The 25,990-nt window shown below is 42.9% G+C and overlaps 1 protein-coding gene across 1 annotated transcript in view; it reads left to right on the top strand.

Moving 5' to 3' along the window:
* Nucleotides 1-892: 892 nt before the first annotated feature.
* LOC143768192 (uncharacterized) overlaps nt 893-25,990 on the top strand; it is a 49,281-nt gene continuing 24,183 nt past the window's right edge. The window contains exons 1-10 of the mRNA XM_077256883.1: nt 893-1,053; nt 3,124-3,232; nt 3,316-3,413; nt 3,612-3,702; nt 12,205-13,479; nt 15,204-15,329; nt 20,411-20,619; nt 20,853-21,072; nt 22,627-22,923; nt 24,757-25,793. Of these exons, the coding sequence (XP_077112998.1) occupies nt 3,148-3,232; nt 3,316-3,413; nt 3,612-3,702; nt 12,205-13,479; nt 15,204-15,329; nt 20,411-20,619; nt 20,853-21,072; nt 22,627-22,923; nt 24,757-25,793 (3,438 nt within the window). The 5' untranslated portion in view covers nt 893-1,053; nt 3,124-3,147. The remainder of the gene's footprint in view (nt 1,054-3,123; nt 3,233-3,315; nt 3,414-3,611; nt 3,703-12,204; nt 13,480-15,203; nt 15,330-20,410; nt 20,620-20,852; nt 21,073-22,626; nt 22,924-24,756; nt 25,794-25,990) is intronic.

The raw sequence follows: 25,990 nt of genomic DNA, 5'->3' as shown, positions 1-25,990 counted from the left end.
CACACGGCTCTGCTCCGTACACCTCATACACAGGTGGCTCCGCTCTGTACACCTCATATACACACGGCTCCGCTCCATACACCTCGTACACACACGGCTCCGCTCCGTACACCTCATACACAGGTGGCTCCGCTCTGTACACCTCATATACACACGGCTCCGCTCCATACACCTCGTACACACATGGCTCCGCTCCATACACCTCGTAAACACGCGGCTCCGCTCCTTACACCTCGTACACACACGGCTCCGCTCCATACACCTCGTAAACACGCGGCTGTTCTCCGTACACACTCGGCTCTGCTCCGTACACCTTGTACACACACGGCTCTGCTCCGTACACCTCATACACAGGTGGCTCCGCTCTGTACACCTCGTACACACATGGCTCCGCTCCATACACATCGTAAACACGCGGCTGTTCTCCGTACACACTCGGCTCCGCACACCTTGTACACACACGGCTCCGCTCCGTACACCTCGTACACACACGGCTCTGCTCCATACACCTCGTACACACACGGCTCTGCTCCGTACACCTCGTACACACACGGCTCCGCTCCGTACACCTCGTACACACACGGCTCTGCTCCGCACACCTCGTACACACACGGCTCTGCTCCGTACACCTCGTACACACACGGCTCTGCTCCATACACCTCGTACACACACGCGGCTCCACTCCGTACAAACGCGGCTCTGCTCCGTACACCTCGTACACACGCAGCTCTGCTACATCCACCCTGTAAACCCCTCCTGACCCCACACATAAACTTCCCCTCATCCAGCACCATGACAACCAGCACAGCAGAGTCCTGCATACACTGAGGCCCCTGATCATGTGACCCCTGACTCCTCCCCTCGTGTGACCTCAGCACAGGTCCTGTGCGCACAGAACAATACACTCCCAGCTATGTATTGTGTGTTGCTGCAGGCTGGCTGCTGAGCTGTGATCTGTTGTCCTGAGGAGAGCTCGTGTCTGGATCAGGGTCGGTGAGACGGACAGCAGGAGGCTCGTGCCACAGAGGAGTGGGAATACTGGTGGGGACAGAGGTGAGCAGGCCGAGGGGCCGCCCATCTGTACTAACTACACAATAAATAATACATCACTGTGTGCTGGAGTTCAGTGTTAGATTAACCCCTTCCCGACATCGGATGTACTGGCATGGTCTATGTATGGTGCAGGTGTATCTGACCTTAAGTTCTACACAGCCTCCATCCGCCTCTAATGGCAGCGATCAGAGCTAAGCCGTGGCCCATTATATGTCAGCGTATAAGTGAGCAGGATTGAATTATCGTTAGTGGTTTCATGATTGTTCACTTTTTTTACGTGCGACCAACACATGTAGAGTGATGAACAAAAGGGTAACAATGTTTTGACTTCTGACTTTCAGGCTCCATATCTCACCATCCACTACTGCTTTGAACGTGAGACTGCCATAATTTTATAGACAATCATCTTGGCTATCTCATACATAAATTTGACTTACAACTATTTAGCATATGATTAGTTTTGTAGATGCTTGTTATGTCATTGCATTGCTAATTAGTATTAGTATTGTTACTAAAAATCTATATTTTAATTTTTATCATTTTGTATATCCACCTTTTCGCTTTCAACACTGCCTGAGTTTTTCTAGCCAAACTCTGATCTAATTCAACCATGTCTCGACCGAAATTTGATCTCAGGTCTCTTCTACACGTTACCAACGTTTGTACGTACTTGTCGACTCACTTGAGTATGTATTCAGTTTTTCCTTCAGCTCTACCCACAAGTGTGCTGGAACACAATGTTGTCCATTTCATACCCATAGTACTTGAGTGTACGAAGTAAATCACCTTGTAGGATGCTCACATATAGCTCAGCATTGAGACCACCATAGATCTTAGTCAAATATTCAACGCCTTTGGCTGTGAAACAACTCCATACCATCAGGTTTCCTCCACCGAACTTGACAGTTCCCTCAATTTTTCAATTTGTTCGCCCCTTTTTCCCTTATTTCTTCCAGACCCATTTGCACCCATCATAGCCTAGTCTATTGACTTTTGTCTCATTGCACCAAATCACCTGTTTCTACTTTTCAGACTTTTTGGCAAACTCAATCCGACATATTTTATGACGGTGTTGAAGTTGAAAATTGTGGTTTGGTCAGATAAAGAGGTTTGAAAACTTTCAAAGACGTTGACACAATAAACTGGATTTATGCTTCACCTTTGTGTATGACTGTACCTTTGAACCTCGGGCAGCGCGGGCTCTGAACCACCGTATTCCTTATTTATTGCATGATATTGATGTGAAGGTTTCTTCACCTTTTCATGGGCCACCATTCCAGAATTGTGTAATGTATGGTGCTTTGATGGACGTCTGTGATCTCACTATTACGAAGCATACGAGCCACCTCCACTGCTGTGTTTGTCGCGCCAAAACTAATAGACCTTGTGAAGACCAACTTGTTGATTCTGACACCTTTTGGCTTTTGGATTTCATTTCATATTCTTCGAACTGTCAGGGCACTCACATGATGCAGTTTGGCAATTTTCTTGGCCAAGAGACCGCTATTGATGAGCTGAATGATGCTTTTTCTCTTTTCTTGGGAAATCTTCTTTATGGCTGCTCTTCGATTCGTACCAGTGACCTTTCACTTGGGAATCAACCTAATAATACACTGCGCTATTAGGCAATGTGAGAACATGTTGTATTTTGTAGTATACAGGAAGAAAAAGATTTTTTTTTCCACCACCAGGAGCAAAACCATAACCATGCAGTGACATGACAAGTATCTGAATAACTAATCATATGCTACATAGTTGCAAGACAAATTTATGTATGAGATAGCCAAGATGATCCTCTATAAAATGATGGTAGTCTCATGTTAGAAGCAGTAGAGGATGGTGAGATATGGAGCCTGAAAGTCAAAAGTTCAAAACATTGTTACCCTTTTGCTCTTCAGCGTATAAGTATTCATTTTGGCTCCAGTAGTGTCATTGATTCAATGCCCAGGTTAAGGTTTCCCTCTGACTTTTGACAATTCAGCAAAGTTGGCAAATTTGAATTTCAAAAGATTTGCTCATTGCTGGAATATTTGTGTGAACAAAGTAAAGAATCAATGTATTTTGTTGTAGAAGAGAAGGCTACAGTATTTTTCCATGGAGGAGAGAGAGTATTTAGAAGGACACAAAGATCTGTACAAGGAGGTCATGATGGAGGTTCCCCAGCCCCTCACATCACCAGGTAATAGACAGGACTAAATACACACGGCCTATAATTATCTGTATGTAAAGAATTAATTCAGTCCCTGTATGTGTTTCCTCCAGTTCTATCCAGTAAGAGGACAACACCAGAGAGATGTCCCTGTCCTCTTCTTACACAGGACTGTAAACAAGAAGATCCCAATGTTCCTCAGGATCATCAGGTAGATGGAGAGAAGGTGTCATGAGATCTCCCCTATGATGTGTAGACGGCTGTGAAGGTCTTGTGCTCAGTCTTGTTTTATCCACCAGTATTATATGTTTTATACTTGTGTAATGTGAACGATGGAGATGGCAGGATTAGAGCTGATCATAGATGTGACTTCTCCATCTGTCTGTGACTTTTACAATATTTATTTCAGGGTGAAGATCTGACCCATATTAATGTTATAGAGACATATGTGAGGGGTGATGAGCGATATAAAGAGGAGATTCGTACATATGACCACACAGGTGAGTAGTGACCATTAAATGCACAGATTTTCCTCAGTCACTGGCTGCTACATTTTTTATTTTCTTTATGTTCTGTTGTCTGTCAGGTTTGATTTTGTGTTTTCTTCCAACACAGTGGTGCTTGAAAGCTTGTGAACCTTTCAAAATTGTCCATACTTCTGCACAAATTTTACCTAAAACTACTTAAGATTTTCACGTAAGCCCTAAAAGTAGATAAACAGAACCAATTCAAAAATATTAGACATTGTCATTTTTTTAAATGAGAAAAATGATTCAATATCAGATGGCTGGTGTTCTTAATCTATGGCATGAAAATCTATCAAGATCAAACTATTTTTTATAAATAACGGAGATCTATCAAAGTATGATTTTTCACAACACATTGTTCTTGATGTATGCCATGGCACGAACAAAGATGATTTCTGAGGACTAGTGATGAGCAAACATGCTTGGATAAAGCGCTATCCAAGCATGCTCATGTGCTAACCGAGAGTCTTCAGCGTGCTCAAATTCTGTGTTCAAGTCCCTGGGGCTGCATGTCTCGTGGCTGTTAGACAGCCACAACACATGCAGGGAATTCCTAATAAACAGGCAATCTCTGCATGTGTTGAGGCTGTTGAACAGTCACGAGACATGCAGCCACGGGGACTTTTCAAGCACACCGAAGACACTCGGTTAGCACACAAACATGCTCTGATAACGCCTTTTCCCGGTATGTTCTCTCATCACTACTGAGGACCTCAGAAGAAAAGTTATTGATGCTCATCAAGATGGAAAAGGTTAAAAAATTAAAGAGTTTGGACTCCACCGATAAACAGTCAGACAGATTGTGTACAAATGGCAGAAATTGAAGACTATTATTACTCTCCCACTCTGTTACTCTCTGAGCAACTAAAGGCCTCTGTCACATTAGCTAATGCTTCACCATTATTAGGACACGGAACAATAATGTTATGTATGGAAGTGTTGCAATGAGGCCGCTGCTCAACAAAAGAATCTTGCCATCCCTCTGCAGTTTGGTAGAGATCACCTGGACAAGCCAGAAGACTATTGGAACAATGTTTTGTAGACAGATAATATCAAAAAATTTTATTTTTATTTAAATGATTATCACGATGATTGGAGAAAAAAACCTGTGGTACAGGATAAAATCCTCATAGCATCTGTGAAACATCATGGTATCGAGGTTTCGCTCTGTTTTTCTGCATCTGGGCCAGGACAGGTTGCCAATATTGATGGAACAATGAATTCTAAATGCTAAAGAAAAATGTCAGGACACCTCTTTAGGAGCTGAATGTTAAGAAAATGTGGGTCGTGCAGCAACACAATAATAATAATTTTATTTGTATAGTGGCAACATATTCCGCAGCACTTTACAATTTAGCAAGAAAATGTACCGACATTAAAAACAATACAAAGCAACAAGTAATTCACCAGTTGCAGGAGGAGTTGGATTCCAGCTCGCAAACTACAATCTATAAGGAAATGGAATGGGGGGAAAGAATAGGTAGAACGTGTTTTATGTACAGTCCAACCATCTTTATGATAAATAGGGCATTTCAAATAAGCTGCATGATTTTGTCATTAGCCAGGATCTGTGTAATTGTAGTTACCGTGTGCTATTGGAGCCTGGAGGATGTGGAGACAGATGAGTAGAAGGGAGCAGATTCTGAGGAAAATTTAGGAAGAAGGAACAGGGGAGAGTTAGATTAGTGAAGTGATAGGCCTGTCTAAAGAGATGTGTTTTTTAAAGCAGGCTTAAAAATGTGGGGACTAGGTATTAGTCGGATTGTCCAGGGTAATGCATTGCAGAAAACTTGCACAACACGAGAGAAGTCTTGGAGAATTGGGAGGTTCGGAATATGTAGCATGTTAAGTCTTGGTTCAAATGTGGAGCGGAGAGCACAGGTGGGATGATGGATAGAGACAAGGGAGTAGTTGTAGGGTGGTGTAGAACCATGTAGAACTTTTGTGAGTGAGAGAGATACGTTTACATTGTATTCTGTAGTGTATGGGTAACCAGTGTAATGACTGGCACAGGGTGAAGGCATTGATGAAGCGGCTGCACAGAAATGTGACCCTGGATGCTGCATTCAAAAACGATTGGAGAGGAGAAAGTTTGGTTAGAGGGAGACTGATCAGTATAGAGTTCCAGAAGTCCAGACAGGAATGAATAAGAGCGACAGCAAGAGTTTTTACATTTTCAGTGAGAGAAGGTCGGATTCTAGGATGTTATTAAGATGCAGGTAACATGAGCAAGTGAGTGATTGGATATAGGGAAAAAAGGAAAGTTCTGTGTTAAACATGACCCCCAAGAGACACAGTAACACCAAAGCACGCGACATTCTACAAAAGAATGGCTAAAGATTAAGAAGAATAAACTTTTGGAATGAACAAGTCCTGATTTTAATCTTTTAAAAATGTTGTGGAAGGACCCGCAGCAAGTAGTTCATAAGACAAACTCCACGAATATAGAACAGACACCAGAAAAGGAAAGAGATGACAACTGGTCACACAAAATATATAGAAACAATATAAACTTTATTAGTAATATTCTACAATATTAAAACCAGGTGGAAGGAGGGAAGGTAGTAGCAGCACAAAAAACACTGTTGAAAGATTAACAGAAAGCGCGCCACCAGGACCTACAGTCCTCCAAGTTTGAAAATTATGAGTGTATACAAGTAGAAAAAATAAGCAAAAATAGAAAAAAACATAATAAAAAACTAAGCAAACCACAACATAATAATACATAGATCTTACAGCGGGGGAGAACCGAGCAGTCAGCAACAATTCACAATATATGAAATAGGCAAACAGACAAAAGTCGCTATAATGCTATCACATATGTGTGCCATAACCTATCAAATGGACATAATAAACGCTGCTGCAGCAAGGTACCCACCGCACGGAGGACTGAAGTACTGGAGACGCGCTTCCACCCCAACGCACGTTTCGGCGATCACACCTTCATCAGGGGGCATAGAAAGTGTGTGCACATGGGTTTAAAAAGCACCCGAACAGGAAATGTGCGGGTGTAACGACCAAAAGTGCCTGTGCGGCAACGTAGGAATGAGGAATAGCGGCCGCGTGTGCAGGAAGTGGAGGGGCGTGGCTACCGAAGTGATAGCGCGGCACCATGGAAACCACAACGCCGGCAGCGTCCGAAAAAAGCCGAAGGAAGCCGAGGATCACCGGGGCCCCAGGTGATCCACAGCAACCAAAGGCCATCACGGAAGCGCGCCGGCGCATAGGAACCATACGGGCAGCGCTATCGCACTAACACCCAAAAATAAACACAATTGCCTCAACTGCTACAGCAAAAAGCCGTGCCAAAAAATAACGCAGTGGACCTGAATACATAGAGATTGTAGCAATTGTTAATAGGGATCACCGTAATGGGATCTACCTTTTACAAAACTAGCAGACGCAGCCCCAAAAGGGAAAGAGTATCTAAATATGTCACAGAAGCCACCAGGTAACATATTCAAAAAAGGGGGCATAATTTAAGCAAATAATAGCCACAATTAGACATATACAAAACATATTTACGTCACCTACAGTCCTATATAGATTAATACAGAGGACTTATATCACAATCTCTACATTAAGGCCTCAATAAAATGAAAATAACATATGTAACAAAGTTTATACAAATGCAATGAATATGATTATAGATACAAAACTTGATTAATTATAGCCACAGTCCATTTATCAGTGTCCACAGTCCATTTATCATTTGTCCCTACTGAATCCTTTTTCAGATTGTTGTCACGTCCACGATAGAAACAGACGATGTCCCCTTCATAGCGTTGCAGAACAAGGATTCAAACGAGCCACAGAGCACTACCAGGTCGACATGTGCTAAAAATAATTAAGGTAAGTTAAAAACAGAAAATAAAAACAAAGGCAACAACAGCGTAGAAGTGTTGGCACTACAGAAACAAGGCCAACAACCAAAGATGAACCTGAGGGATGAATATTCAAACAGGGCATTTAATATTAAATATTAAAGAAAGGGGGCATAGCTAATATTGTCGTTAAGGCCAGCCGGCTGCACCGTGCCCAGAGTCCTGATCCACCTCGACTCAACACGGGCCAGCCTCTGGAAGGCACCACCCCCACGGATCCCAACGTCAAGCAAGTCAATCCCTCTCGCCCTGAGAAGGCCAGGATTGCAGTCATGAAAGATCTTAAAGTGGCGTGGTATTGTTTTGAGGGTGGATGCATCTTCCACAGTGGTCACTGCGCCGATGCCCAGAACATGTTCACGAATGCGTGTTTTGAGCTGGCGGGTGGTCATTCCAACATACATTTTGTCGCATGGACATGTGACAACATAGATCACATTAGTGCTGGTACATGTGATTTTTTTCTTGATTTTAAATTCACGTGATCTATCACAGTTGGAAAATACGCCAATTCTCTCAATGTTCGGGCATGCGACACAGCGGCCACACGGAACACACCCCACCCGAACCGCCATACTGTCCAGGAAGGTGGTCATCCTTTCACCAGTATAGTGACTGTGCACTAAGACATCCCTAAGATTGTTTCTGTAGTGCCAACACTTCTACGCTGTTGTTGCCTTTGTTTTTATTTTCTGTTTTTAACTTACCTTAATTATTTTTAGCACATGTCGACCTGGTAGTGCTCTGTGGCTCGTTTGAATCCTTGTTCTGCAACGCTATGAAGGGGACATCGTCTGTTTCTATCTTGGACGTGACAACAATCTGAAAAAGGATTCAGTAGGGACAAATGATAAATGGACTGTGGACACTGATAAATGGACTGTGGCTATAATTAATCAAGTTTTGTATCTATAATCATATTCATTGCATTTGTATAAACTTTGTTACATATGTTATTTTCATTTTATTGAGGCCTTAATGTAGAGATTGTGATATAAGTCCTCTGTATTAATCTATATAGGACTGTAGGTGACGTAGATATGTTTTGTATATGTCTAATTGTGGCTATTATTTGCTTAAATTATGCCCCCTTTTTTGAATATGTTACCTGGTGGCTTCTGTGACATATTTAGATACTCTTTCCCTTTTGGGGCTGCGTCTGCTAGTTTTGTAAAAGGTAGATCCCATTACGGTGATCCCTATTAACAATTGCTACAATCTCTATGTATTCAGGTCCACTGCGTTATTTTTTGGCACGGCTTTTTGCTGTAGCAGTTGAGGCAATTGTGTTTATTTTTGGGTGTTAGTGCGATAGCGCTGCCCGTATGGTTCCTATGCGCCGGCGCGCTTCCGTGATGGCCTTTGGTTGCTGTGGATCACCTGGGGCCCCGGTGATCCTCGGCTTCCTTCGGCTATTTTCGGACGCTGCCGGCGTTGTGGTTTCCATGGTGCCGCGCTATCACTTCGGTAGCCACGCCCCTCCACTTCCTGCACACGCGGCCGCTATTCCTCATTCCTACGTTGCCGCACGGGCACTTTTGGTCGTTACACCCGCACATTTCCTGTTCGGGTGCTTTTTAAACCCATGTGCACACACTTTCTATGCCCCCTGATGAAGGTGTGATCGCCGAAACGTGCGTTGGGGTGGAAGCGCGTCTCCAGTACTTCAGTCCTCCGTGCGGTGGGTACCTTGCTGCAGCAGCGTTTATTATGTCCATTTGATAGGTTATGGCACACATATGTGATAGCATTATAGCGACTTTTGTCTGTTTGCCTATTTCATATATTGTGAATTGTTGCTGACTGCTCGGTTCTCCCCCGCTGTAAGATCTATGTATTATTATGTTGTGGTTTGCTTAGTTTTTTATTATGTTTTTTCTATTTTTGCTTATTTTTTCTACTTGTATACACTCATAATTTTCAAACTTGGAGGACTGTAGGTCCTGGTGGCGCGCTTTCTGTTAATCTTTCAACAGTGTTTTTTGTGCTGCTACTACCTTCCCTCCTTCCACCTGGTTTTAATATTGTAGAATATTACTAATAAAGTTTATATTGTTTCTATATATTTTGTGTGACCAGTTGTCATCTCTTTCCTTTTCTGGTGTTTGTCTATCCTGATGATAGGTCTTGTTGGTCCTTTTTCACATATGGTACAGATTTCTGCTATATTATGAGTTACCATGGTGATTAGTCATATAAGTTGGTGAATATAGAACAGAGGTGAGCTTTTTTTTTTGGCCTTTTTTGTACGTCCCTTTTTAAGGACCGCAAATGCGGACGTACACACACCCATGGTATTCAATGGCGGGGTGCACTTATCAGGTTTTTCAAATGGACCGTGAGTCTGTGTGAAAACCCGCAGACATGTCAATTTGTTTTGCGCAGAATGGACAAAATGCATGCTGCACATGTGCACACAGATGACATCTGTGTGTCATCAGTGTGCCACATATCGGCACCTGGGAGCAAGTGGTACAGTTCGCGATGTTCACTGGCGCTGGCCAGCGGCTGAAGGCAGCTGTCATCATTGTCTTCTGCTCTTGCTGATCTAAGTGTGACCAGGAGACCAGGATGGGAGTTGTACCTAGCCGCAGCTGTGTAAAATAAATAAATTAAAAGTGTGGGCTCCCTTGCAGTTTTCATAACCAGCAAAGGGAAAGCCCACAGCTGAGGAATGATTAACCTGTACAATACCTCATAAGGTTCCCAGGCTATTAATAACAACTCACAGCTGTTTGTTTACCCTCTCCTGGTGAATTTACTGAGAACCCCGGAAAAAAAATGATTTAGGACCCTCCTGTAAATTCAAACCAGTGAAGGATTGATATTAATAGCCTTTACAGGGGTCAGTGATAATGTTGCCGCCCCAGAAATGGCGCATCAATAAGATGTACCAAATCTGGCGCTTAGCCTCGCTCTTTCCAGTTGCCCTGTGGCTTTGGCAAGTGGGGTAATTTGGGTTGGGGGGTTGATGGTACCTTTGTATTGTCAGGTGACATCAAGCCCAGGAGTTAGGAATGGAGAGGCGTCTATAAGGCGTCTATCCATTACTAGCTCCAAAATCATATTGTAAATAAACACACAGCAAGAACAAGGTCCTTTATTTGAAATAATGCAAAAAAAAACCAATTTTTAACACATTTATTTAAAAACAAACAGTTATACTCACCTTGACCCCATTCCATTGAAGCCCTCACACCCTTAACAACCATATACCATGCCATAATCCATCTCAGTGATAACTTTCACAACTTGGACGGTGCTAAGATGTGACCGTCCAGGCTGAAGTGCAGGATACAATGAGGTGCTATGAACGCAGCTACAGTGATGAGTAGGGACATCATAGAGTTCACCGCCGGTCATTGTAGCTGCTTTCCCACACTTCACTATGTGCGGCACAATGAACTGCGGTGACCTCAATGAGATCACTGCGAGAAATGCACCGTCCAGGTTGTGCAGCAGTTATCGGACAGGTGAGGGATATAGTAGTTTATTATTTTTACCAGAGACAAGGGCTTCAATGGAATGGGCATAAGGTGAGTACACATTTTTTTTTTTCTGTTTTTTTTTTACAGGGGAAAAGGGCTTAAATGGAATGGGTGTAAGGTGAGTATAACTGGTTTTTTTTTGTTTGTTTGTTTTTTATATGTGAAACAGTGTATTTTGTATTATTTCAAATAAAGGACTTTATTCTTGCTGTGTGTTTATTTAAAACATGACTATGGGGTTAGTAATGGAGAGGTGTCTTATAGATTAAGTTGACAGGTCCCTTTAATTGTTTTTTGGCGTGTTTTGTGACCCTGAAATTGGAGAAAAAGACCATGTGATGTCCTTAATTCCTTGTTCTGAAGTTTACAGCATTTTGAGTTTGCAAGAAAGAATACAGAACCATAATTTGTTTTTCTGTATTTCTTCAAAATAAAGCTTCTTTAGCCAAGATTATTACCACTATATGACATCCCACATTGTTGATTGGGATGTTTTTTTACCTATTGTTTATCTTCTGTGAACATTCATTTAGCAGTACCTAGAGGATTCACTTACATGTCTTTTTTTTTTTTTTTTTATTGTGGGGGCTTACAGTTTTCAGACATCTTGTTGTCCATTCTGCCTATCCCCTCCGGGGGCAGGGGGGTTTCATGTGATATAAAAGCGAGAGAAAGTTTATTTAAATCTCACATTTCTCAGATGTTTCAGCTCTCCAACGCCATGGTAACGTTCCTTATACTACATGTGAGCACTGCAGCCCATCACTGGCCTTATGGTATAGAACACACGATCCATCTGTTACATGTTATATATGGCTAGTCATCACTGCAACCAATTGCACAAAGATTGGAGGGGAGAACCAGAGAGTCATTACTGGAATGGCCTATGGATATACTGACTTCAATACAGAATTAAAAAATTGTTAGAAAACAGCCCAATGGCTAACCATAAACTCCAAGCTCTACTGATAAGCATCAATGGTTTTGTTGACTGTCTCAGTCAATGATAATTAATCTTTCAATTTCTATATGAAGATTTTTAGAAATTATATAAATAATTATTTTCAAGATGTTCAGAAATAATTATTTTTCATTCTTGACAGATGATTATGATTTGAGATCAGAGGAACGTATGACATCTTCAGAATTTAAAACAGATGATATTCGTTTAACACAAGATACTTATGAAGAGCATTCCACCATACCAAATCCACCCTCTGCTCTGCTCAACAAGGATCTAACAACAGACCCTTATAAACAAGTTCTATCTTCTGATTTATCACAAACTTTTAATAAAAATGAAAGTCATAGAAAGGTTGTTAAAAATCAAAGAGATCCCACAGTAAAGAAGGCATATTCATGTTCAGAATGTGGGAAGTATTTTTTTATAAAGTCAGTCTTTGTTCGACATCAAAGAACACACACAGGGGAAAAGCCATTTAATTGTTCACAATGTGGGAAATATTTTAAGCATAAATCAAGTCTTGTTATTCATGAGAGAATTCACTCAGGAGAGAAGCCTTATGCATGTTCAGAATGTGGGAAATGTTTTAAACAGAAATCAGATCTTGTTAGACATCAAAGAAGTCACACAGGGGAGAAGCCATATTCATGTTCAGAGTGCGGGAAATATTTTCAGCAGAAATCAAGTCTTGTTATACATGAGAGAATTCACACTGGGAAGAAGCCATATTCATGTTCATATTGTGGGAAGTGTTATAACCAAAAATCAGATTACATTAAACATCAAAGAAGTCACACAGGAGAGATGCCATTTTCATGTTCAGAATGTGGGAAATGTTTTAACCAGATATCAGAACATATTAGACATCAAAGAAGTCACACAGGAGAGAAGCCATTTTCATGTTCAGAATGTGGGAAATGTTTTAAGCAGGAATCATATCTTGTTACACATCAGAGAACTCACACTGGGGAGAAGCCATATTCATGTTTAGAATGTGGGAAATGCTTTAGCCAGAAATCGGTTGCTATTAGACATCAAAGAATCCACACAGGGGAAAAGCCATATTCTTGTTCAGAATGTGGGAAATATTTTAACCAGAAAGCATGTTTGCTTGCGCATCTGAGAATTCACACAGGAGAGAAGCCATTTTCATGTTTAGAATGTGGAAAATGTTTCAACCGGAAAATAGATTATGTTAGACATCAAATAACTCATACAGGTGAGAAGCCTTTTTCATGTTCAATGTGTGGGAAAGATTTTAGGCATAAATCAAGTCTTGTTACACATCAGAGAAGTCACACAGGAGAAAAGCCATTTTCATGTCCAGAATGCGGGAAATGTTACTTTCACAAAAAAACTCTTGTTAAACATCTAAGAACTCATACAGGGGAGAATTCATTTACATTCTCAGAAGGTGACTAAAACTTTGAAAAACTCACAAATGAAAACAGCCACACAAACTGCACAAGAAAACAAGTAAAGTCACATGGGTTTTTAAGAACACATGACTTTATGAAAGGGAGTACCTTAATTAGAATTAAGAAATGTATGCAATTACTAATAGACGTCTGTTATCTGAACAGAAAATAAAATCAAATAGATAAAGCATGCACTGAATATTTGACACTAATAAATATATATACCTGGTTTCCAAACTTTAATAAACATTGTTTAATATTAAACATCAAGTGTGTCTGCTTCATTATGTGCATGTAATTTTTGGGCAATGATGTTTTTCGGGGTGTAAAATTGTTCTATATTTATGGGTACTAAGTGTCTCCTGCAGTTATCTGTTCACTGGTTGTTGTCAAGACTGATCCATCTATTGATACAGATAAGCAGTACAGGTTACAGGAAGTGAGGGCATGTCATTATGTGCCTGCTATCACTGTCAGATCGTATACAGTGTGAAACAACATCCTTGCTACACAAAGTGACGTACACCTTAGGGAGCTGCTGGATTCTTCATCACACCAGTTTTTGCCTTTAAGCAGTGATTATTTTAGGATTTTACAGACTAGTAGGCTGATGAAAATAACGGCAGCACTTTTGTATTTCCTGCTGTCCTCCGGATACATTTGCTGTGATTGCCGCCTCACTCGTCGCATGTCTTCTACTTGCCTCTTTGCTTTTTATAGAAGATTAGCACTTCTATTCTACCCTTCTCTCTCATCCCAGCTTTGTCTGCTATCTCTTCCCACCCGTAATCTGCTTTCCTCTTTATTTCGTAATGCACATCTGCCAAGTGCATTGTGGGAAGTAAGGGAGGAGAAGTTGGTGCACACACTTCTTGCAAGCTCAGCTGGCACAGTATGCACCCACCTTGCTCTTGGGAGAAATTGAGGAATGGTGAGAGGATCAAGCAACTGGAGGGAGCATAAAATGTGTTAGAATAGCAGAGATAACACATGATACATTGGATTATGCATTTTTTGTATATTTTAAACAAATAACCGATACACATGTATGAAAAATGCCTGTCGGCTCTTCCTTAAACAGGTGACTAGAGAGGGTTGCATGTGCCCCAGTCACGGCAGCAGTGGGGCCCAGTTGTCTGCCTCATGCTAGGGGCGGCATTTGGCCGTTCTCCAAACTGATTGTTAAACTGACAGCCGACTCAAAGAATAGGTGAAAGGCCAATTCCCTGTACTCTATTGTACTTTTATCTTATCCTACAAAGCGCAAAAAGGAGCAAAAGCTCACACAAAAATATACATAATAAACAACTATAATAATTTGTACAAATAGTCTTTACTAAATAATTAACACAAAAAAGAGAGTATGGACATAAATAGCCCCAAATACAAGATGAGAATAAAAGGGGTAAGGGAACCAAGCAGCACTGGTGATACTGAACCTCTCATGCTCATGATTAGTGTATAAAAGCACTGAGCACCCCAACAAATGTATAAGCCCACCTCCAGAGGGCAGACCACAGCAAATATATGTCAATAATCAGTCTATGTGGATACAGTAGATTATATGGCTAAGAGTGCCCATAGCTACCGGAGACTAAAGTGCCGCTCATAGTGCATAGGAGAGCTATCACTTACCCATAGCGGGGAGAGGAATCAGGCCAGTGCTTGCATGCCAGAGCCCTGACGCGCATTTCGCGTGATAATGCTTCCTATCTTGTAGACGTAAATGAAGTTCTGATGGGCGGCACTTCCAAAGTGAAGGTGGCATGCAGCAGCATACTGAGGTCACCTGTTCACACTGCTTGTGTCACTCCTGCCTTGCAGAGGAGTAGCAGACCGAGCAAAAGTAAGTTCTCCAATAGAGCAGAAGATATTGGGGACATTTATTGGGGGGTGAAGGGAAATAGTGTGAGGGAACAGAACGGGGGGATAAAAATGTGAAGGGTAAAGTAAACAGACTAATGACAATGTGAAGGGAAACTACACAGATGAGATGGTACTGGGAGAAAAGTATGAGCAGATGTCACAGTATGTGGGGACAGTATAGAAAGGTGGCAGTGTGGGGGACTGTGAGGGGAGTCGAGAGAGACAGCGTGGGGGACTGTGAGTGGACTGTATGCAGAGGGGTAAAACATGTGAGGAGTGGGCACTTGATATAGAAACTGGGCAATATGGTGCATATCATTGAGAGGCAGCAGCGTGGGGAGACAGTTTGAGAGGTAAGTGGGCACAATATAGAGACTAGACAGTATGAATAGGATACAGCATAAAAGAACTGTTAACAGGAGACCCAGCATAGAAAAGGGGAAGAGTAGTGAGGGATACTGAAATAGGGACAGTGTGGATGATGTAGAGACAACATTTTATAGAAAGGCTAGTATGGAGGCCTTGTTCAAAGAGACGCAGTATTGTAGTCATATTTTGGACAGCAAAACAATAAAGTGTGATTATTTATTGAGGGGCACAGCATAGGACTAGTGATGAGCGAGTGTACCCATTGCTCGGGTTTTCCCGAGCACGCTCGGGTGACCTCCGAGTATTTATGACTGCTCGGAGATTTAGTTTTCATCTGGCAGCTGAATGATTTACACCTACTAGCCTGCTTGATTGCTTGTGGGAATTCCCTAGCAACCAGGCAATCCCCACGTGTACTCAGCCTGGCTAGTAGCTGTAAATCATTCAGCTGCCGCGATGAAAACTAAATCTCCGAGCAGTCATAAATACTCGGGGGTCACCTGAGCATGCTCGGAAAAACCCGAGCAACGAGTACACTCGCTCATCACTACATAGGACATTTATTTTTATTCAGGGACATTATAATGGCAATTATATTTTTAAGGGCACCAAAGAAAATTACTCCAATCAAGGATGACACCTATAAGTTTCCTGGATGTAAGTGTTTGTTTGATAGCTGTTAACTCCCAGTATCTCCTTACCATTATTAAGGAGGACATACTGGGTGTTGAAGGTTCATGCTATACAAATGTATAATGAACTGACCTGACATTGCCATTAATCGCTGTACTAACGTAGTCATGTACTGATGATTGTCCTGGAACTGTATTGATGTACTGATGATGGTTCTGGTGAAGTATATTCATGTACTGATGGTGTTTTTATTGCTGTATTCATGTACTGAAGATGGTTCTGTTGCTGAATGCATGTACTATTATTGGTGATGTATGCATGTACTGTTGGTTGATCTGCATTTTGTAATCATGTACTGATGGTGGTTATTCTGCTCTATTTCTGTACTGTTCTGATCCTGTACACATGTAGCAATCCTTAACTAGTCAGATAATGTGATATACGGCTATGTTAAAAAAAAGGCTGCCTGGTAAGTTACGTGTTACTACATCTGTATTTATATTAGGAACATTAATTCTACAATTAAGCACTGTAGAATAGCAAATCCTAACTGTGTGTAATATGGTGGATGAGGCTTTCCTTGCCAACCACCCATATGTGCTTTTCATACCTATAGTCACATGACAAATAGCTTCTTTTCCTTCTTCTATGAATCAAGCAGGAGCTATATTTTTCACTTAACTGATAATTATGTCAACTGTTTAAAGCAATCCTCCACCCCAGCACTGAAAACTGAATATGAAACCAGCATTTCAGTTTCCTGCATAAAAGATAGCCACCACAGTGATAAGATTGAACCATGCCTGCATAGCTGAGGAGAAGCAGAGTTCACACCACCACTACGGTGGCCATTTTGAATGCAGGAGGACTAGAATGCTGGTCTTGGCAGAGGGGCAGCAGAACATAAATAGGTCATCGGTTGAGGTAACTATACATAAACAAATGAACAGGCACTTTTCAGTGCCAGTGTGGGGAGCATCACTTTAAAGTTTACTTACCATCAATTCAGAGCTTGAGAAACAGATTACCTAAGCTTCCGTTGGTGTCCAAAGGTGCTTATTGCTGTTTCCTGTTAAAGCAACTCTCCACTTGTCACTGGAAAGTGACTCCCTTTTATCATTTAAAGTCATAATACATGCTGCCCTCGGTTATCCTTTCTGCCTCCATCACTCAGATTAGCGTTGTGTTGCTCCTGCTTCCATGATGGTTGCAGTAGTGGCATGGGGAGTGCAGTTGTAAGCCTAAGCCATACCTTCTCTCACTTTCCTGGCCCGTAGGATTGTAAGCGTATGTTCCGTCATGTGATGTTTGTGTATAGGCTAAAATGCCCCATACCCGTTGTCATAGAAAATATTAAAAATCTCTGAAGTCCCTCACATCCCCCCCCCCCCTCTCTCTTTTCTCTCTCACACCAATTTACAGTAAACGTAACAGAGGACTCGATACTAAACCCCTCTTCTTCCTCTCCCATTTGCAGTGAGGAAATAGGAGATGGCAATCTAAAGCTGCCGTTACGTAAAATGGCAGTGTACAAAGAGATGTGAACCATCTTAATTAAAATGTATGGAGTCCTCTTTATGACTAGGTGACTGAACGAGGATGTATATTGTGCATAAAGAGTACAGATTGGACAAATAGTTTAGACAGGAAAAGGCTTTTTAAGTTTTGAGCGAATTAAAGGGAATATCTCACACCCTTTAGAAATAGCCATGGTCACGCAGCCTACACATAAACAGGACAATGGAAGCCCTTTTGTCTACAAGAGATGCATGTTGAATTCAGATGACATTGGGTTATTGCCAGGGGAAATGTTACAATAAGTGAGCTCAGACAGTATGTCTTTGAGAGATAATATAGAATATGGGAATTTGTATGAATCCAATATTAATGAAACATACATTTTCGGTGCTGGGCTAACCGGGGAAAAAGATACATATTTTTTCGTAACTATAACCCCCAGCAAAAGGCCCCATATCCATAGGCGCCATATAACTACCAACAGCTATGACATGTTTGGTTTTTAAGTAAAGATAAAATCCCGATAAAAAATGTGGCATCAGTTTTGAACTTATATGGTCATCCAGTGAGGAGTTATCACATAAGTCGGGATTTCATAAAATCCTGAATGGCTGAGAACAGCCCACAACCCAGCCCACGTGAGGTCATCATGGGGAGGGTGTGTGGGTGGCAATCGGTCTGATAAAAGATCAAGCCGAATTATGATCTTTGTTCTTGTAGAGACATGCACATCGTGTATGCATGAATCCCGTTTATTGACAGCTCCAAGCGAAGCGCTCTCCTTCAGTTAAATTAAATCATCTCTGATCGGTGTAGTAATTTCTCTTGTTAATCCTTTTTATTTTCTGTAACTGTATATTCTGTATTATTTTATCCCCCTTCTAAAATCTTTTGAATTTTTGTCATAAACACTGCCACCTTTTGGATTAAACATAAAATAGTTCTGTTCCTTTTGTTCAGTAAACCACGCCTCGAAGCCATACACTACCTGTAAGGGGTGTCCAATCGGCCTGTATAAATGATTGGTGGTGGCAGCAAGTAGTCCAGGGTTATCATGGAGTTAGCATTGACTGTACGGAGGTATATATGTATATTCCATGCATTGGAATCCAGAGGTGTATATACCATATGCTTCCCTGTTAGTTTCCCGATAACTGGCCTTTTAGTACAAAGAGCCTGTGGCCTCCTCCGTTATTCATCGGCCAATCATGTAATTGTCCAGAAGGTAGGGTGCAGCAGAGAACTGTTCGCTCCAGAGATCAAAGTGTGTGGTTCTTGTGATCTTCCCGGCCTGTGATATTGTGAATTTGTGATTAAATTCTTCACAAATTTGAGAAATCATTCCTGTCACTGAAAAGTTGCTTGGTTCTCGAGAGAATTCTGCACAAAGTTTTGAGTAATCAGACTCCAGTGTTTTTTTTTAAATATTTTTCTCTAGGACATAACTGTACACATAGCCGTAACACCCCACCTCATTCTCTTGTTTTTTCTGTCCTATTCTTTGTTTGGCAATGATGGCTATGAGCAGTCCAAAGACACCTTTATTACCCTCTGTGCGCAGAGGCAGATTGACTCTACGGGCAAAACGAAGCCCCAAATGATTGCTGAACTGTTGCAAGGTGCCATAGAGCCAGTCCGTTACCAGAGCCCTGATGACAGAGAGGCCAGCCCAGGCGGTGCTGCTGCAGAGATTTAAGCGGTGAATGCCAGCCATACTAACAACCAGCATAGGGTGGACCCCTCCTGTGGATGGCTTTGGAGCAACTCGACGTAAACGATCATGAGGTACATCTGAAGCTAATTCAGCAATACCAACAGACCCAGGCCAAGTGGGAGGAGTGACAGTACTAGCTGAAGTTAGCCTGAATCCAGCTACAGAGATCTCCATCAAGCAGTGAGTCCAGCAACTCCAATTGCTTTAAACCCCATCCACTGCTTCCTGTGATGGACAAGGATGGGGACATATTTCTGTGGGGGTTTAAAAAAGCTTGTAGGTAGTACCAGCTGCCTGAGGACCAGTGGTCCCGATATCTAACCCCAGGGCTCAAAGAAAAAGCTCTAAAGGTGTTGGCTTCTCTTCCTCGAGACCAAGATGGAGACTATGAAAAAATACCAGCTTACTCCAGAGGTATACCATAAAAAGTTCTGAGCCCTCCAGTGTAGACCATGCGACAGCTTTAGTGATGAAGTGGATGGACTCAGAACCAACTAGGAGCAGTGGGTCCAAGGACCTTCGAGCACTTGAAATGGTGGTAAAAGACCAATTTCTTCATGTTTGTCCTGTGGAGGTAAGACGGTTTGTGCTGGACCGGGAGGCCACTAAAGTAGCACAGATCATTGATGCCTATGGAGTCAATCATACACTGGAGGTGCAGAAGTCGGCTGTCTTCCACTGGAAAGGGGGTAAGCCGACAACCACCCCTAGTGCCCCTGCCAGCCTTCCCTTAGGAGGTCTTTCCCAATCTTCCAGCACCCGGCCTGCATATGACTCCTGAGAGTGTTATACCTCTGACTTGACTGGTCACAGACTCATTTTCCCAGAGAAGAAGATGGACCCCATACCTGAGGCCCCAGGGCCGACTGCAGCCATTTTTGTGGGTGGAGCAGTTGGGAGGGCCAGTGAGAATTTGCAAATGATTACTGTGGGCAACACCATTACTGTTGGGCTTAAGGACACTAGCGCAGAAAGTACTCTCATCCATCCTGAGTTTGTGTTACCGGAGGAACTCATTCCTGGGAAGACCCCGATTGTGGGTGTTCGTCATCTCTTACCGATGGCCTGCGTTTTTCTGGATTGCGGCATGGGGAGGGGATAAGGGAAGTGGGGGTCTCGGAGAATCTCCCCACAAATGTGTTATTGGGAACAAATCTAGGATGATTGTTGCCAGATACTTTCCTGACAACCCTCCCGAATCTGATGTCATGTGATGCATGTGTCAATACTGTCAATGTTATGCGTAATAAAAATGTATTTTGTGCTCAGCGAGAACTCAGACACATCACACTGCGGGTTGATGTTGCTGAGGATACCCTAAAAGGCGCCAGCATAAATGTTAAGGGCGATGGGAGTAGGCACGGAGACCATGAAACAAGTGGTTCCGTGCAGCTGACCAGTGTCACGACGGAGTGTGACAAGGCTGTTGGTAGCTGCCCCAAGATTAGCATGGCTCCAAAGTTAGTTGGTACCATGCAGGTGGCCAATGGTAACTGAGCCACAGTTAACACACTTTCTAAGGTAACAAAGAGTGCAGAGAAGGTCTTATCCACAGCCCATCCAGGCTCAGGGAAATTGTGTCCCACTGTGTCAGGAGGATGGGAAAAAAGCTACTTATAGCCTGTCAGAGGGATCCTGTGAGATTGGGGCCTTAACGTCATTTTTGGCTACCTCTAGCGAGGATTCGTGATGCCGAGTAACTCCTCGGTAATTGTCAGCTGGCTCCCCCCAGTTAGGCTGCGGTAATCTGGTTGTCAATCAGATTCGTGATGCCGAGTAACTCCTCGGTAATTGACAGCTGGCTCCCCCCAGTTAGGCTGCGGTAATCTGGTTGTCAATCAGAATGATGCCAGAAGTCCCTCCCTGTCGACAGAGTGTAGGGAAAAAGAAGCCTCGGCTCTGTAGACGTGATGTCAGCAGAGGATTCTGATTCCCCGGCATCAATCGCCATGGAAAGGATGTTTCTTTTTCTGTGATGATCTATGTTTACAAACACTAAATCTTCTGCTACTACAAAAAAAAGAGATAATTCTTAGACTGCAGTTTATTAAAGAAGTTGTCTATTTCTTGGACAACTGAGTCCTTATCATACCCCACACTTCGGCCAGATAAAATAAAAAAAGCTTATACTCAACTTCCATGTTTGCACCGTTCCTGCAATGTTGGCACTCGCTCCCCAGAGGCTTCCATGCGGTTGTTGTGATACGTGAGTCAGTCGCTCAATCACCCCTGGCATCAATGTCTTCTGTCGAATTGAACAAGAAGAGTAAGTCAAATCAGCCGCAGCCCTTAGTTTTCATGTTCAATTCCACATACGGTGGGGACAATGACGCCAGCTCTGAGAGGGCGCCAGATTCACGTGTTGTAACAATTGCACGAGAGACCGGGGACCTGCTGGAACGGCGCCGACATGGAAGGTGGGTATAAGCTTTTTTATTTTATTAGGGCCATACATTTAGATCAAGAAGGTGTTGTCCTAGTAGTGGGCAACCCCTTGAAAGTGACTCGATCAGGACAGAATGACTGTTCAAACCAAGTACAGGCCCTAGGTGCTCCCTTTGGCATGGCCAAATATTTAAGTGCACATTCCAGCTACTTGATTTCCATCTTTCTCCACTCCCCTTCCTCTATTTTGACTGACAGGTTTGGCTTTTGTAAAGCCAGAGTGGAAAGTGGCAGAGATGGAGAGGAAACAACTAGATGGGAACGTTCACGGAACTGTCTGGCCTTGCCAAATGTGCACCAAGAGCCTGTACTTGGTTTAAAAAGTTAGTTTGAGAGGCGCATGTGTGGTCTTCGGCGGTGACAGTTATGTCTTGCTGATCTCCGCTACCCGACTTATCTATTTAGGCCCTAATTAGCACCTGAACTACACCAAACGCACTACAATTGGATCCACTATTCTCCTAGGCGACCCTCTCCCTGGCGATGCCTAAAAAGGGAGGCGCGACACAACCACCGGGCCGTAACATCGTGGATCTTCTTCAGAGCGGCGGCACCACTAAGATGGCTACTACGACTTCTTTCCCCTTGGCCCCAGCAGGAGATGTGGAAGATAGCATAGATCAAGACGAGACAGGTCCCCATATAGAGACAACGATCTCCACAGCAGCTCTTACCAAATCCTTACAAGAGACTTTCCGGGCAGAGCTTACATCAGCTATGCAGAAGATCTCCTCCCAGATACAGGACATTATGCAGCGTACGGTGGCCCTGGAGGAAAAGATGGATGCCACTGCAGATGCCTTAGAAGAAGACCGTGAAACCCTCAAACTACATGCAGACCGTGTCGCAGAGCTAGAACTCCGATGTGAAGACTATGAGAACAGATCGCGTCGGGGTAATCTGCGGATTAGGGGACTCCCTGAAAATATTGTAGCTCTCAAAGACACTGCTACCGCTCTCTTTACCGCGCTACTCCCTGACATAGACCAATCTATGTTACATATCACCAGAATCCATAGAGCCCTGGGCAGGCCACGCAATAGTGATATGCCCAGAGATGTGATCCTAAAACTGCATTATGAGGAGGCACGAGATTTAATCCTGAATGCCGCACGAGATAATCCAGACCTGCCGGGACTGCCATCATCAGTACATATCTATGCAGATATCGCGTCAACCACCCTCGCCAGAAGGAGATCCCTTAAACCAGTAACATCAGCTTTGCAGACGGCACAGATTAAATACAGATGGAGCTTCCCCTTCGCTCTCATCTTTACATACAAATCTCAACTATACACCTGCCGTACACTAGAAGAAGGGAAGCAAGCCATGCTTAAAGCTGGGATCCCGATCTCTATAGAGACTTCAGCCATGCCACAGAGAAAACCAAGACCAATAAGAGAATGGCAAAACACCCCCAGAACGAGGAGCCAAAACACACGGGTTTTCTGATATCTCTAACTTACTAATTTGTCTACCTAGTTTCCTGGGAGGCGGAGTGGGTTGATACTGTTTATCCTGATTGCTCCTGGAGTTGGGAGGAAGGAGACAATAGTTCTTTGCCGTCTCTCCTCCCAGCCTCTCAGAATTGGTATTGGAATACTAACTGTTTATATAGATAATCTATTTTGACTTTAAATGCAAGAGGTCCATCAAATTCCTGCATCCCTAATTGACTCTATTTCTTCCCCATCTTTCCCCTCTCTGATTCCCCCCTGCTTCCCCCTCTTCCCCCATCAACTCCCCTTCTATAATTCCCCCCTTCTTTCCTCCTTCCCTTCCCTCCCCCCCTCCTTTTCTCCCCTACCCCCCTTCACCTCCCCTCACCTCTCCCCCCCACCTCTCCCCCCTTCACCTCTCCCCCCCACCACTCCCCCCTCCACCTCTTCCCCCTCCACCTCTCCCCCCCCTCCACCTCTCCCCCCCTCCTCCCTCCTTTCCCCCCACCTTCCTCTCCCTTCCTTTTTCCCCTCCTTCCCTCCCTCCTTCCCCCCCACTTTTCTTCTTTTTTTTTTTTTTTTCTTTCTCTCTCTCTCTCTCTTCTTTCTCTCCTCCTTCTCTTCTCCCTTTCTTCCTTTCCTCCCCTTTACACCTAGCTTTTTATCAAGGGCCTAAATGTCGGGTATACAACATGCTGCCTACACTTGGCGACACCTGGTACTCCACCTAATATGGTAAACCAGATCGCCATGTCTACCGGAATTGATATCCGTTTGCTCATATTAATTGTTATGTTTGTCCTTGTCTCCCCCCAGTCTGTTTCCTTCCTACTGTTTTCCCACAGAGATCTTCACTGCATTTACCAACCAACCCAACAACTGCTAATCGAGAACGCAACTCTGGACCCTGCTCGGGCTTCTTCATTCTATAGCGGTAAATACTCACTGAAAAATGTGTAATGTTATTTCCCATAATGTCCGAGGATTCAACTCGCCCACTAAGCGTAAGAAAGCCTTCCTTGATTACTCAAAGCACGCTCCAGACATTATCTGTCTCCAGGAGTCCCATTTTTCCACCTCTTCCCACCCTAAGTACTTTGATGCCAACTATTCACAACACTATATGTCAAACTGGGATAAAAAAACGAGAGGTGTCGCCACTTTCATTAGAAATAACTTTCCATTTCAACTCATCAGCACACAGTCAGACCCTGAGGGCAGATTCCTCATTACTCTTGGAACATCACGAAACCAGACAATTTGCATTGTTAACAGCTATTTACCCGCAGCATCCCAGAAGTCGGTCTTTCAACTAATTACATCTAAACTAGCCACTCTTACGTATGACCACCTTATTTGGTGCGGCGACTTTAACTTTATCATTGATCCTAAATTAGACAGCAGCGCCCAGAAGCGATCAGATATAACAAAGGCAGACAAAAAGAAAATCCAACACCTAATGAAAGAAAACTGCCTGGTCGATGTGTGGAGAGAATTAAATGGTCCTGTAAAGGGTTACACATACTTCTCACCTGCACATCAGTCCTATTCGCGAATAGACCTACACCTAACTACAGCAAGAACAATCCCATCTGTCCTATTCTCTCGTCATATTCCATCATCATGGTCTGATCACGATGTTGTCTTATCAACATTTAAATTCAATGTCACCACCTCTAAATTATTCAAATGGAGACTGAACGAATCCTTACTTACTGACCCTACTACTCTCACTAAAATTAAAGAGGAATTAGGACTGTACTTCCAGACCAATTCCACTGATGGCACTTCCCCTGGACTAGTGTGGATGGCACACAAAAAATTTATTACTGGCTCACTAATCAAAATTGCATCCAATAAAAAGAAACAGAGATCTGAATTACAAACACGCTTAGAGACTAAACTCATGAAACTTGAACTTGCTAACCAGACCACCACCTCCCTCTTTTTGATTAAACAAATCAGAGACACTAAACAACAATTAGATACTATTCTTACAAACAAAACAGAGAGAGCGTTAACATGGACTAAGTCAACTTTTTATAAATATGCCAATAAGCCTTCTAGCATGCTGGCACGTAGACTCAGATGCAAAGAATTTATAAATAATATCACCTCTATCAAAGATTCCAAAGGCAGAATTTCCGCACACCCGGATGTAGTATATGAAACATTCCGAGACTACTATCAGAAACTATATTCCTCCCCACAGATATCCTCACCACAATCCTTATCCTCCTTCCTTGATGAACTGAAATTACCTAAAATCCCCAACTCTGTAGTAGACCAACTCCAAACACCTATATCTGAGGACGAAATCTCTGCGGTAATTAAAAACCTAAAGAAAAATAAAGCCCCCGGACCTGACGGACTCACGGCACTATATTATAAGAAATTTACAAACACTCTCACACCGCACATTAAAAATTACTGTAACGCTCTACTAAATGGCACCCAGATGCCTCCTGAATTCTATATTGCTCATGTGACGGTAATCCCAAAGCCAAAGAAAGACCATCTCCT

This window comes from Ranitomeya variabilis, chromosome 4, assembly GCF_051348905.1.
Source record: "Ranitomeya variabilis isolate aRanVar5 chromosome 4, aRanVar5.hap1, whole genome shotgun sequence".
NCBI classification, from domain to species: Eukaryota; Metazoa; Chordata; class Amphibia; order Anura; family Dendrobatidae; genus Ranitomeya; species Ranitomeya variabilis.
This window is presented reverse-complemented; position numbering and strand designations above follow the sequence as displayed.